Source organism: Euprymna scolopes, chromosome 9, assembly GCF_053919585.1.
Source record: "Euprymna scolopes isolate OS-2025 chromosome 9, ASM5391958v1, whole genome shotgun sequence".
Taxonomy (NCBI): Eukaryota; Metazoa; Mollusca; class Cephalopoda; order Sepiida; family Sepiolidae; genus Euprymna; species Euprymna scolopes.
Genome location: NC_136490.1, coordinates 152,811,460 through 152,827,341, shown reverse-complemented (window position 1 = coordinate 152,827,341; position 15,882 = coordinate 152,811,460). Strand labels below are relative to the sequence as shown.

The 15,882-nt window shown below is 33.7% G+C and overlaps 1 protein-coding gene across 1 annotated transcript in view; it reads right to left on the bottom strand.

Annotated features, from left to right (window-relative positions):
• The window catches only part of LOC145284936 (cyclic AMP-dependent transcription factor ATF-7-like), a 122,004-nt gene that overhangs the window by 19,929 nt on the left and 86,193 nt on the right, over positions 1-15,882 (bottom strand). The window contains exons 6-8 of the mRNA XM_080134034.1: positions 11,577-11,820; positions 4,131-4,348; positions 2,577-2,645 (exon numbers count right to left, since the gene is read on the bottom strand). Coding sequence (XP_079990160.1) covers positions 2,577-2,645; positions 4,131-4,348; positions 11,577-11,820 — 531 coding nt within the window. The remainder of the gene's footprint in view (positions 1-2,576; positions 2,646-4,130; positions 4,349-11,576; positions 11,821-15,882) is intronic.

The following is a 15,882-nucleotide window of genomic DNA, read 5'->3' as shown; positions in this document are numbered from 1 at the left end:
TCCTTGCCTGACTAATTATAAGAAAGCAGAAAAAGTAACACACATTTTGATTTGTCTATCTTTGGTCTATCTCGATGAGATAAACAAGAGAAGGACCAGAAATAGTCAAATACATGAGAATTCTTTTTCAAATTGAACCAACTTAACACAAATTAGTTCTTTAATCGAAACTTAGCATTAATCAGATTACATCCACAATAAGAGAAAAACAATTTTGATTTTTACAGAATTTTTTAAAAATGAGTTACATAAATTATAGTTATAATTTGAAAGGACTGCCTGATTATGAAAAAAGGATTTTTAGTAAAAAAATCTTTAAGGTTGAAAAATTCAAAAGTTCATGATAGTACATTTGACATATCTAATGAATAAAATCACTTTCCAACAAATACTAAGGCGTGCTATTTTAAATATAAGCACCATATATTAAAAATAATTCAATTATCTCTATCTTTACTCTTAAATAAAAGTCACTTTGTATATGTGTGAAAGAGTTCTTTCCTTATATGTTCTGAAACGGCTGAGACTATCTTTTGCAAATTTCACTTAAAGCTAATTTATATGTCTGGCAGTGTTCTTAGATATGTTTTGTACAGAAACTCATCCGATAAGTATCGAAAATCGAAAAAATCTGATCTTAAAAATAGCTTTCCTCTCTTAAAGATTTAAAAAGAATAATTTTTATAGAGGAATATTTTACACTACACAGGCAAAGGGAGATAATAAAATTTCAGCAAATCATTTTTTCTTAAAAAAAAAATTTATTATAATCTGGAGATTTAGCTTAGCGGTAGAGAATCCGACTACAGATCGAATGATCCCTTGTTCAAGCCCATTCATCATTTATTTTAACTTTTTTCTTATTAATGGGTTCAATTTATGACAAAAGAAAAGGTACCATTTAAAATCAACGCAAATCATTTTTTCGTTTGCATATTTTAAAACTTAACATTAATCAAAAGTGACTTTTCCAGGGCATTCATCGTCAAGCCTAAATATCAGCTGACGTGATGTAAACAAGCACAGACAGAATTTGATGAACGACAGTATAATTATTTTTTATTTATTTACTTTTTTTTTTGCGAATTTGTCCACCGTGCAAATTATTCCTCGTAATATATAATAATCAATAGAGGATTGATTCTGTAATAATACATATGCAATCTGCATAAATTAAAATATCATGTTTAAGCATATTGTACGATCGGCTGCCAGCTAGTATTTAATATTATAATCATAATTAAATATCTATTATTAAGTAAATTAAATGGTTTTCATTGCTTGACCAATCGTAAGAAAGAAGAAAAATATTGTAGGAATGATGACTGGATAGCGAATAATAAAAGTTGTCTTAAGAAAAATCATTGCTAATAAAAGAAACGTTACTTGAAGAATCTGACAGAAACGATCGGTCAGTTCAGTAAAACAGAGAGACAGGCTGAGAGAAGATCCAAAGATGGCGACTGATGAAAACAAAATTCGAAGGACAAAGAATTCTTTTTTTAAATTTGACCTCCTTTAAGGAACAAAATTAAGACTTAGCACCAGCCAGATTTTTTTTTTTTTTTACGAAGGAGTCACCACTTATCAAGGCCTGAAAGCTACTTAAGGATACGGGTTAATAAGTATACAGTAGTCAATGGGACATTATTGTAGTAATTGTTAGTAGTGGGAATTTGATAAATTGGATTATGGCTCATCAAGAGCTTGTTTACATTGAGCTTGCAGATGACGATATTGTAGTCAGCTGGAAAATAACAATAGAGCAAAGACAAGCTCACAATGTCTCTTTTATGAGAAAGAGGCTGCACGGAAAAGAAAAGGCAAGATAAGCTGCTTCTAGCAGCTCCTGCCCAGATGTGGCAACAGTATTCCATCTTAGGACATATTTTGTTCTTAAACAGGTAGAGAATTGCATCAGCAGTGAGATATCTACTGGAGCGATAGAATGACCCTACCATTTTTTCAGCGGCCTTGGCAACGGATTGGATGTCCACGTTCTATTTCTGATCAAGAGTAAAGGTCAGAACCAGAAGCTTGTCAAAACATGGAGCCTCCCCAAGATGAGAGCCATTCATTTCAGTTGGAAATCAGAGCATTAATGATGTAAAAATAGAAGCTTGGTTTTAGATGCATTAAAATTAACCAACCACCTCTTTCTCCATTGCACCACATGCTCAAGATCAGAAAGAGAGGACTTGGTCATTCATGGCCTCACCTTATCTTGTCTTTCCAACGAAAGCAACATAGCTTTTCATTTTTATTTTTGTCACAGCAAGTTTTTTTTGGCTTTTAAGTTGCTAACAAAACCTACCATTTACCCAAGTTTCCAACATAGCTACATCACTATCAATTTCTGAAGATCATTTAAACACAGTGTGAATGTAAAACAATTGACAGTGCAACGCGTCAAAAACATGAGGTTCTCATGGCATTAGGCAACAATTTGAGCCGAGACATCCAGAATACAACAATGAATGACTTCCATGACACATACAAACATCTAAGATATCGTTGAAATTTTTTTTTTAAATTACATATTATTTTTTTCAAGTTTAGGAATTAAATGATCTCACCGATTCCTTTCAAGAAATTTTCTTCTCCTTTCATCTGGGTCATCTTCACCAGAACGTTTTGGTCTTTTTCTAAAAAATAGAAAACATTATACAAAAAATGCAATCAGTTTAATACAGAAATTGAAACAAAAAATTTTATTTAAAATTAATGTATGTTTATTTCAGGAAAATAAATTATGATAGTTAACAATCGAATACTGAAAAAAAAACAAAAAAAAAACATTATTATTAATATTGCCATCATAATAATATAATATAACTTCAATCCCCCCACCCCCACCCCAAAGTATCAAAGAACACCAACATTAGTTATCACTACAGAAAATAGTTGTGAGGAGTCTGGGTTGCTGGAAAAACTGAGAAGGAATATTTTTTTTTTTAAATTGGGATTTAAAATAACTTGTTTTTATTTTACAAGAGGGAATAATTTTGGCATTTTAAAACTAATATATGTCCCCTTCTCCTCATCCTTCCCAGCACAAAAAAAAAAACAATCAAAGAGGCACAATATCAGAAAATCCATGTAAAGACAGAGTTGAGATTTTTTTTTTTTAATGGAATTTAAAATAAAATTTTTCTCATAAATCCATCCAAGTGACAAAGGTCAATTCAGAGAATTCAAACTTTACGTGACAAGCAATTTGTTTACTGCTTGGTGTTTGTGACTTCTTCATCTTTGTATTAATAAAACTGTTACACTTTGTATGTCTGTGTTTCTCACCTATAAGTAAATTTCATAAATACACATTCAATTAGTTTTTCATTTACTCTTCATTCAAGATTTCTTGAAATTAAAAATAAGAGAAAACGACAATTTTTAAAATCTTTTTTTAATTTGTAAACATGGCTAAGATCAAAGTGTAGTGTCTTCAGTTTTGATGATACACTTCATCTGTTCTGTACTCAGTCAGTGCAGAGAAATCCTTCTAGACTCAGGCAAGTTTACTTTTTGTCCCAATCCAGGATACCACTAGTTGCAAAGTTAATAGGAACTTTCTTTCAAATTATTTTTCTCTAAATTTTCAATCTGGGCAACATAGTAATTATGGCTAGTCTAATAAATAAGTAGAACTTTCAGTTATAGTCAGCTAACGTACTTCCTAACTTCCTGCGTGGCTTCTACCGGAAGTGGTGACAAGGTAAATCAGTTCCTTTGGTTTTTTTCTCTCACACCTTTATCTCCCCTGTGCATGTACTCTTTTTTATTACATTTTTTCAATCATTTTTTTTTTTTTCAGTCTTATCTTAATTAAGAATTATTGAAATTAGTTTTTTTTTTTTTTTTAAAGAATTATTGAAAACACTTTTTTAAGAATATTATGCATTGGATACATGTTTTTTTTTGGGGGGGTGGGGGGAAATTTCGTTATTTTCATTTCAATAATTTTATTTTTATACTTTCATAAACATATATTAAGTGAAGGAACTGATTTGCCTTGTCACTGCTTCTGGTAGCAGCCATGCCAGAAGTTAGGAAGTATGTTAGCTGATTTCTTTACCTCTGCTATTAATTGAATCAGTTTTTTTGTTGTTGTTAAGTGTAATATTACTTACATCACGCCACCACAAATGATAGCAGCATCCAGACTTTCGGGTGATGATGCAGTAGCATCTGACGCAATGCTAGCTGTTTCCGTTTTCACAGAAATAGATGATGGAGAAGGAGATGCCATTTGACTGATGTGATTTGCTGAGTCCACCAGTCGGCTGTTATTGGAAGTTGTTAAATCTTGAGGGACATTCTGACTACTCTGTAAAGCAGCTTTTAACTTCTGAAAAAACAAAAGGAAATTAACACATAATATATATATATATATATACTAAGGTTGTAGATTCTGTGTTAGAAGTGTTGATTAAAATTTAAAATGAATATGCATGCATTATATACATTTGAAAGCCAAATCATGACGCAATATTATGTGGATAAATGTTGTTTATCCACATAATATTGCATCATGATTTGGCTTTCAAACGTACATAATACATACGTGTTCATTTTAAACTTTAATCAACGCTACTAACACAGAATCTACAACCTTAACTGAAAAACACGTAGCAGCGCCATTCCGACATTTCAAAACAACACCGCTAAAAACAACAGGGCAGACTTTCTTTTAACAACTTTCTCATCAAAATCAACACCATGGCCAGAAAGAAGAAAAAAAAAAAAGAAAAAAAGAAAATGTACAAAATTCTGAAGATGAAGTCTTGCTTTGAAATATATTAATTTTAAACAATGAATATTGTTTATCCACATAATATTGCGTCATGATTTGGCTTTCAAACGTATATAATACATACGCATTTATTTTAAATATATATATATATATATATATTAGCAAAAGTACCCGTCATTGACTGGGTTCAAAAACAGCCTACAGAAAAATGGACTCTGATTTATGAAAGTATGATAGTTTATGAAAAGGAAGTGTTGTAAAGAGATAGCTTCGAATTTGGAGGTATCAAAACCAAAGAAAAATATGATGAAAGTAAAAATAAAATAGATAAACCCCATAATTTATTATACCATACCTGTTCACACTGAAACACTTATCACAATATTCTGTGGATCTATATTAAAAAACCTTGTTAAACTTTGTGACATATTTATTTTTTTTTTTTTTATTACATTTTCACCCCAAACAAGGCACATTGCCACTTTGGTGTAGGGGGCTACTATCAGGGGAAACATCTACTGGGGTACTATGTAGGGATTAGGGCAGCGAGATGTTGGTTCACGTTGCACTTGAAATTATGCATGTCAGTACAGTTGGGGAAGCAGTGACCTGGAATGGAATTCCAAAGTCTAGCTGTTCTGGGGAAGAAACTACTGGAGTAGAAAGATCTTTTACATCTAGGGATCTCTACAGTGTGGGGGTGGGATTTTGCAGCTTGTCGGGTCTGTCGAGGGTGTTCACGTCGTGGGGGCACAAGTGCTTGCAGTTCTTCAGAGCATTCACCATTATAATACTTGTAGAACAGGCAGAGGGATGCAACGTTTCGACGATGGGACAGAGGCTGAAGTTTAGATGCCAGTTTAGGGCCTATCAGATTTGCGACTCTCTTTTGAACCCTGTCAAGGAGCGATAGACTAGTTGCCGATGCACCGGCCCAAATATGACAGCAATACTCCATACATGGGTGAATAGTGGCCTTATAGAGGTACAGGATACTTTCGGGTGTTAGAAGTTTTCTAGCACGGTAGAGAGAGCCCACCTTCCTTGCAGCGGCCCTGGCAATGCCCTCGATGTAATTGTTCCAACTCATGTTTCCTGTGAACGTTAGGCCAAGGAGCTTGAGAGACGTACTCTCAGATAAAGAGTTGTTGGCCATTGCTATAGGTGGTAGAGAAGGTTTCTTGTAATTATTGAATGAGACCAGTTTTGTCTTGGTGGCATTGAACGTTACCATCCATTTTTGTCCCCATTCCACTACTGATTGGAGGTCATCCTCTAGTGTTTCTGCCATTACTTTAGATATATGTTCATTTGTTTTCCTGTCGTGCCTGCTATAGAGTGTGGTGTCATCAGCATATATACCCATCTCAGAGGCAATTTTGTCGGGGAGGTCATTTATGAATATCAGGAACAGCAGAGGTCCAAGGATAGATCCCTGGGGCACTCCCGCATTTATATCATATTGTCTAGATGTACGACCGTCGAGGACAACCTGGATTTTTCTCTTATCTAAGAAGGATTTAATTATGTTAAGTATTCTACCAGTGATACCGTAAGATCTAATCTTCCTGAGGAGACCCTCATGCCATACCCTGTCAAAAGCCTTAGATATATCTAGAGCTACCGCTCTGCCCTCTCCCGCTTTGTCCAGTGAATGGTATATGCGTTCAGAGATTACAGTGAGGATGTCTGCCGTTGAACGGGCTTGTCTAAATCCATATTGATGGTCGGTCAGAAGTTTAGCATCTGTAAGGTGCTGGACTAGAGCATGGTTAATTAAGGTCTCAAATATTTTGGCAAAAAGTGGGAGGAGGCTAATAGGGCGATAATTTAATGGGTCAGTTCTTTCGCCAGAATTCTTGAATACTGGTACTACAGAAGCAGTTTTCCAACAGCTCGGAAAACAAGATTCATTAAGGAATTTGTTGTAGAGTTTGGAGAGAACTGGAGCTACTTCGGCTGAGCACTTTTTTAATAGCACAGCTGGGATGAGGTCGGGTCCACATGCTTTGGAAGTGTCAAGGTTTTTTATGATAGCATGGACCTGAGCAGGGGTGATTTTCAGATCGTCTAGCGTGGCGTCTGTCCGCATAGGAAATTGAGGTAGGGGGTGGTTTAGAGGGTCCAGTGTGGAGTTTGAGGCAAATCGACTGGCAAGCATGTTAGCCTTCTCGGTTGCTGAGGAAAGAACCTCGTGATTGTTCTATGGAGGTGAGGTGCGAACGAACACCCAATAATTTTATTATACCATATTTCTTCAAACTGAAACATAATTATCAAAGTATACTTACGCAGATAGATATGAAAAGTCTTTATTAAAGTTTGTGCCTATTTCCATTCTATGGAGGCCAGGTGCGAACGCAGACAAAACAATTTTATTATACCATCCCTATTTAAGTTAAAACATACTAATCAAAGTATTCTTATGTACATCTATATCAAAAACACTTGTAAACATTTTTTTCTTAATTTTTAAATTTTTTATTTCTATACTTTGTGGACCAGGCACAAACGCAGACCTCACGATTTTAATAAACCATCGTTCTGCCAGATCAAACATACCCATTCCTGTGTCTCGATACATCTTCTATCATTATATGTAATCAGTTTTTTAAAATAGTCAACCATATAGGAGCCTATTCGTGACCAGACACACACACGCAGACATTCAGCTTTATATTATATATATATATAGATATATATATATATATATATATATGAGCAAAATTTAAAAGATAAGATTAATAAAAAATTTTCAAAATCAAAATAGTTAGGAACCTTCCACCTTTATTTCATCTTTATTTCTTCTTCCTTGTTTTGAATAAAATATCATAAACTTTATTTAAAAATGAAATTATATCAGAAAAACCCAACACGGATTAAGTTATGTTTCAACAATATTCAACATCTCGTCAGGGATTAAACAATGACTTAATATGATTAAATGAAATGCTAATCTATACTCCTATAAATTCGTTTTTCTTTTGTGTGTATTAAAAACCCTCTTTTCTATTTATTTAAAAAGAAAATACAACTTTCTTATATATGGGTTGTGGAATTGCATTCACTAGCAAAAGATCTAGCTAATTTGCATATTCTTTTAAACAATTCATTTTAATTAATTCCCTATTAGTTGCTTCGGTTTTCTAATGGGATGATCATCTTATTATATTCATGCAGATATTCTACATGATTTATACTTGCATAATATTTGCGTAAAAAGTTTATAGTAAACACAAAATTGTTTCCACATATATTTATGTATACGTATATATTTTTGTTTAACAAATTTTGCCTATCAAACTCCTCCTAGAGTTTTTGGTCTACAGATATGAAACTTCATATATAAGGTATTTGAATCCATGCAAAACTTTATATTTGGGTTTTAGCCCGGAAAAATCGGTTTAAAAGTGTGAAAATTTTAAAAAGTGAAATTTGCCAGGTGAAGGTCGAACGCCGGCATTACGAATTCGTAACGCAGTAATTATTGGTTCATGTTTTAATTTTTAGCCTTGCAGTAAACATGTTTTCATAGCCCAGTCATTGACGGCAGAAGCAAAATAAATCGTGAGCTGAATGATTTGGTTTCAATTCTTGGTGGTGGCGCATGAGTCCTTTTTTTTATACTTTTTAAATCATTACTATATGTTGCATCCAATCTATCTACCTATCTATATTTATAAAAGTGAATGTATCTGTGTGTACATTTCCCTATGCAATAACAATTTTAAGTCTACAGACTCGAAATTTGATATACAGGGTACTAAGATTTGGGAAAATCTTTGTGATCGGTTTTCGACCAGAAATTTGGCTGTTAATGCGGTAAAAGTTCAACGATTTCACCTTTGAGAACTCTACCAAACTCCTCCAACAATTTTGGGTCTAATCACTTTAAATTTTAGATATAGGTTCCTTGGACATGGATCTAACTTAATAACTTGATTTGAGCCCAAAACAATAAATGTTAAGAGGTCATAATAGGGGTCAAAGTTAAAAAAATTGACCGCTTTTTTTTTGCTCAACATACACCTCCGAGCAACACCGGGCTGAAATGCTAGTATAGTAAATAAATCAATGAAAAATTAAAATCAAACAAGAAATAAAATTTGGCATATTAGCTTTTCATTTAATCATTTTAAGTCATTGTTTAATCCAAGTATAATAATGTGTTGAATGTTGTCTTCCAAGTGGTTTATTGTGTCTGGTTTATCAGTTTAGACATGAAGCTTTACATATGCCTACAGAAAATAATATAATGAGGTTATATCACACAAATGAATTGGCCAATTGACAGGTTCATTTAGTAAAATTATTCATTCATCAAATGTTTCCTCTCAGTAAATTGATTGTATCATTTACAATTTGCAAACACTGCTTGGGTGTCAATCTCTTAATGATGAATTGCCAAACCAAGTTGAATTCAAAATAACCAATACTTACCAAATTTGCAATTAAAAAAATAAATTTGTCAATTTAAAGTTTGCTGCCTCTAAAATCCACTCTCTCTCTCTATATATATATATATATATAGTACATTTTATTTATCTCCTGTCCAGTAGGTTGGACACAAGGTAGGTTTAAAAAGCCAACACACTAGGATTAGCCCTCTCTGACCCACAGAAAATGCCCAAACAGTCCTGTTTACATTTCCTGATAGAGGCGCAATAAACTAACATGGAAGGCAAAACTTGGGAGGGTGAACCTCCTGAAACTTAACAGGACCACACCTCAGCTTGACAACAACAAACTCACTGTCAGACTGATTGCTGAGGATGTATCTCTGTGTAACAAAGTCATTAACACATATTAAGCAGCAGCTGCATGATACATATGCAAATGACAAAGCCGGTACGCTAGTTGACGTCACAACAGAGGAAAAGAAGGAAAAGAATAAGTGGAGTGAAAAAAGAACACAGTGGACCGCAAACGATGAGAAATCATGTGTGTGGCGATAGCTAGGAGCAACGTGGTCAGAGTACCAGGAAGGTGTACCGGCATGAGATGGCCGTGTGGCCACATGATGGCGTGAGAGACTTTTAAAACACATGTTCGACATGGCAGAATTTTGTTAACTACATAGCAAACTAATAGACTTTTAAGACAATACATTATTTTGGAAAATACCATGAATAAATTTACTTTATTTCAACTAACAAAAAAAGTGAGTCAAATTTTTTTCCTCAGTGAGAGAGAACACAAACTGAGTGCTCAATTATTGAGAAAATTAAAAAATAAGAGCAAAATATATATATATATATATATATATATATATATATATATATATATATATACTCCTATAAATTTGTCTTTTTGTGTGTATTTATATTCATATTAAAACCCCTTTTTTCTATTTATTTTGAAAAAGAAAACAACTTTGTTATATATGGGTCGTGGAATTGCATTCATCTGCAAAAGACTTAGCCAATTTGTATATTCCTTTTAAACATTCATTTTAATTAATTCCCCTTTAGTTTTTTTCATTTTTCTTATGGGATGATCATCTTTAGTTAACTATTACATGTAATTATATTCATGCAGATATTCTACATGATTTATATTTGCGTAAAAAGGTTATAATAAACACAAACCTCTTTCTATATATATATATATTTATGTATGCGTATATATATTTGTTTAAAAAATTTTGTCTACCAAACTCCTGTCAGTTTTTGGTCTACAGACAAAACTTCATATATAGGGTATTTGAACCCATGCAAAACTTTATGTTTGGGTTTTAGCTGGAGAAAATCAGTGCAAAAATAAGCTAAACATTTTGGTTTTGATTCTCAGTGTTTGCACACAAATCATTTTTTGTTTTAACTTTTTAAATCAGTACTATATATTGGGTCCAATATAATATAATAATAAATACAAAATCTGTATTAATCAAAATATCATTTTTAAACATATTTTATGAGCAGCCTGCTAGTAACTATACATATATATTACAGAATTTCAAATCTAACAAAGAGGAGACCATATCAGACACCGAGGAAAGATGGTCACATGCTGTTCCTCTTTGTCAGATTTGAAACTGATAAAATCAATGTTGTTTTGATCGCCTTTAATATATCTAGTAGATTGTGTTTGAAGGCTATGACAATACAGCTTTGAAGAAAAACTCAGTAGGATACCAGACAAAATAAACAGAATAAATGACATTAAAAAATTTCAATAATTTTTTTATTATTATTTATTTACCAACATAATGTGTCAGACTAAGATGATATTGTGGTGTTGTTCTTTGAATTTTCAAGGTAAATCTCATCTTCAGAAAAACAAGAATATGTATAACCACTCGATTGGGGTGTAGTTTTGGAAATAAGTATATAAGTGATATGCAAACTGCTATTAGCGTATTAAGTGATGCTCTTTGTGTAAACAAATCGAGCAGAGGCATTTGGACGATGTCAAAACATCATTAATTCATTACCCATACAGTAGCAGCCATATTGCACAATGGTGAGAAGCCTTGACTGTCATTTAGGCGGCCGGGTTTCGATCCTGGTTTTAGGCAGTTGCCTGTCTAGCCACACTGCTGAGCTGTGAAATAGCAAAACAGTACTGTATGTGGATGACTATATATATATATATATATATATATATATATATATATATATATATATATATATATAGAGAGAGAGAGAGAGAGAGAGAGAGAGAGAGAGAGAGAGAGAGAGAGAGAGAAATGGTACATTTAGAGCATTGGCTGCAATGATGAAAATCTTAAGATAAACTGATTGAAGCAGTTTCTGAATTTTAGTGTCACCAAATGTTTATCAGAATGACAATGAAACAATAAGATAATGGAAACTGCAATTACCTGCTTGGCTAACGACGGCTGACTTAGTCCTGATGATGAGGAGGTAGCGGCAACAGCAGCAGCAGTGGCTACGGTTGCTGATGATGAAGATTTGGGGGAAATAGTTGGGACAGGAATGGATGCCATTGGCATGGCTGAATTTGTGATGGTGGCTGGGATTTGTACAGGGACTGTTTGTCCCGTGGGCAGTTGGAGGTACACTTGCATTGTATACTGGGTGGATGATATCATGTTGGGAGATAAACTGAAAAAGAAAAAAAAAGTATTTAATAATAATCAAAATCAAAAGTTAACTACATTCTAACAAAACTTTTTTTAGGATTAATTTTTTTTATTAATTCTTTTGTGCTTATCCAGAATTCCTTGTATATTAAAAATCAAAATTAAAGAAAAAATCTGTTGTACATACTCGAAAATATCATATTCCAAAAATTATAGAAATTATTTAAATAGTTTTATTTTAATAAAGAAAATACTTTTTGAAATAATTAATGGTAATTTGTAAGTATTACAACAAAAAATATCGCAAGTTTGAATTCATGCTGACTTATCTCCCTTGTTTTTTGAGACTGTTTTCAAAATGGCGTCACGAGACAGTTACTCCTCAGTTAACTATTAGATTTGCTTTTCTTTGTTAAAAATAAAATTTGATTTTCTTCTTTAAAAATAAAACCATTTGATCAATTTATGTAAATTTTGGAATACAATCTTTTCTTTTTGTCACAAGAACATAGACCATTTGTTTTTGGTTTTTTTTTGGTTTTGTATTTCAATACAGGAGGAATTCTGAACATGTACCCTTTTTTCTTTTAATCAATTCTTGAACTTTTTTGAAAAATTATCATTTCTCTTAATATACATTATTTGCTTTGGTATATTATCTTGATTGTTAGAATGTCTGTAATGTTTCAGCCATTGCTTTCTTCAGATGCTTTTCATCATTTGTTTTTATTATTATTATTATATTGAACTAGTGTGCAAATACAAGAAAAAAATATGCTTTGCCACTATTCACAGTCATTATTTATCAAGATAGATTACTAAAATATTCAGATAAAATCATAGAATTTTCTCATAAATGAACAAAATACAAAAATATCCACCATTCATTTTTTTTTTACAAAGTAGAGAATATCTTTTCAAATTTATTTTAAATGGTAATGGAGTTGGTTGTCCGACTTGCTATTTGTTTTCTAACTTCCCCTCACCATTTTAACTGGGTTCATCTGGAGCACTAGAAAAGGCACATACTTTACTAACTTTTGGATGACAGGATGGAAGTACAATACATATATATATATATATTGGTTTACTTCTACTTGCGCAACTGCCATTGCTCAAAGGCAGCATGCATACCACTGATTTAACCGACATAAGTCCAGTTCAAACAGACAGAAGTATATAGAAGCTAGAAGTAACGTTAAGAAAGAAATAGCGACAGCCAAGAGAGAATTTACTGAAACCACCAAAAAACGCATCAAAGCACAAAAATTAGGAACTCGTGACTTCTGGAAAATCTACAACAGTGTAGTAAATAATGGGTAATCAACAATTCCTCCACTAACCAACAATCACGAGGTTGTTTGCTCAGCAACTGAGAAGGCTAACATGCTTGCCAGTCGCTTTGCCCCAAACTCCACACTGGACCCTCTCAACCACCCCCTACCTGATATTCCTATGCGGACAGATGCCACACTAGACGATCTGAAATCACCCCTGCTCAGGTGCATGCTATCATAAAAAACCTTGACACTTCACTGGACAAAGCGGGGGAAAGCAGAGTGGTAGTTCTAGATATATCTAAGGCTTTTGACAGGGTATGGCACAAGGGTCTCCTTAGGAAAATTAGATCATACAGTATCACTGGTAGAATACTTAACATAATTAAATCCTTCTTAGATAAGAGAAAAATCCAGGTTGTCCTTGACGGTCATACATCTAAACAATATGATATAAATGTGGGAGTGCCCCAAGAGTCTATCCTTGGACCTCTATTGTTCCTAATATTCATAAATGACCTCCCCGACAAATTGCTTCTGAGATGGGTATATATGCTGATAACATCACATTCTATAACAGGCATGACAGGAAAACAAATGAACACATATCTAAAGAAATGGCAGAAACACTAGAAAATGACCTCCAATCTGTAGTGGAATGGGGACAAAAATGGATGGTCACATTCAATGCTGCCAAGACTAGTTTCCTTCAATAATTACATGAAACCTTCTCTCTCACCAATAGCAATGGCCAACGACTCTTTATCTGAAAGTACATTTTTCCAACTCCTTGGCCTAACGTTCACAGGAAACATGAGTTGGAACAATTACATTGAAAGCATTGCCAGGGCCGCTGTGAAGAAGGTAGGCTCTCTCTACCGTGCTACAAAACTACTAACACCCGAAAGTATCATGTACCTCTATAAGGCCACCATTCGCCCATGTATGGAGTATTGTTGTCATATTTGGGCTGGTGCATCTGCTACTAGTCTCTCACTCCTAGACAAGGTTCAAAAGAGAGTCGCTAATCTGATAGGCCCTGAACTGGCATCTAAACTTTAGTCTCTGTCCCATTGATAAAATGTTGCATCCCTCTGCCTGTTCTACAAGTATTTTAATGGTGAATGCTCTGACGAACTGCAAGCACTTGTGCCCCCACGATGTAAACACTCTCGACAAACTCAACAGGCAGCTAAATCTCATCCCCACACAGTAAAGATCCCTAGATGTAAAAGATCTTTCTACTCCAGTAGTTTCTTTCCCAGAACCGCTAGACTTTGAAATTCCATTCCAGATCCCTGCTTCCCCAACTGTACTGACGTGCAGAAATTCAAGTGTAATGATAACTGACATCTTGCTGCCCAAATCCCTACATAGTACTCCAGTAGTTGTTGCCCCTGATAGTAGCCCCCTGCACCAAAGTGGCAATGTGCCTTGTTTGGGGTGAAAATGTAATTTAAAAAAATAAATAATTAAAATATATATATATATATATATATATATATATATATATATATATATATATATATATATATATATATATTAAATGGAAGATGAGGAATATAACTTTATTATATCATCAAAACAATAAGGAAAAGTAAAAGGGAAAAATAAAAAAAAACTAAACAAAAGGGACTGCTAAGAAAATTAATCCATATTGAAAACTATCTCTGTGGAAGATGAATTGGTATTGCTCATCCAATTAAAGGTAGACCCTGTACCGAGTTCTTGGTTGAAGGTCTGCAGAAATTGGAAGTTCTAGACAATCTTGGTAATAAGATCTGTACTCGTAAAAGTGATGTAAATTAAATTATATCTTGTATGCACAAACTGCATTGGGCAAGTGTTGTGAGTTTCTTTCCATAATAACCTGTCATTCACTCTCAATCAAGTTGACTAAAGTGTAAATACTTATGGTGCTATGTTACATTGGATTAAATGCTGGACTCCTGTTAGTTTTTTTTGTTTTTTTTTTTCTGAGGACGCAGAGGTTAGGTTTGGTTTGGTTGTTTTGTTTTACAGCATATCAACCCTTTTCAGATTATTTAATGTCAAATCCAGTGATTTTGGTAAAAGGTTTTAGGCTTCAAGTTCTTTATATCTTCAAATATTTATTTATGTTGTTTGGATTTGGTTTGATTGTTTTGTAAAGGAAAATTATTGTTTTTGGCTTTGCAGAACATGATTGAGTTTTGAAAAGGGAAAGGAAAAAACAATAACATCAATAATAATAATAATATCAATGTTTGGTTCATTTTAGTTCAGGATGTTGGTATCTCCAGACAGCCTGATCTATTAGCATCATGGAAGATGCAGAGGAATGACATGGCTACGATTCAGTGGCCTCGTAATGCGTCTTGCTCATGAGACCAAGAAAGACTTGGAACGGCTCAGTCAAAGATGATTTCAAGCAATGGCACATTGAAACCAACATCTTACATAATAGCTTACAGGAGAAAGTCACTTTGTGTTTCTAAGGTCAATGTGTAAGCCACATCTAAATTTGAAGTGACATGTTAAACAAAGACGTTAAGGGATGGGAGAACATGTCACATCTGGTTGTGATATCACAAAAGAGACATAAGAGATTAAATGGGTCTCTTTCTCCAGTTAGAATTCAGCAAGAGAGGATGTCTCCAATACTGTAAGGCACACCTCAACCTCTGGCCGGGATGGGAGAAATTTGAGTACATACTGATAACAATTTGGTACCAGGGCTCGCAACGATGCCTTGTCTGTCCACAAATTTTAATAAAGATGTGAACTGTGAAATTCGTTGTGTGATATTTTACAAGACAAATCTTTGC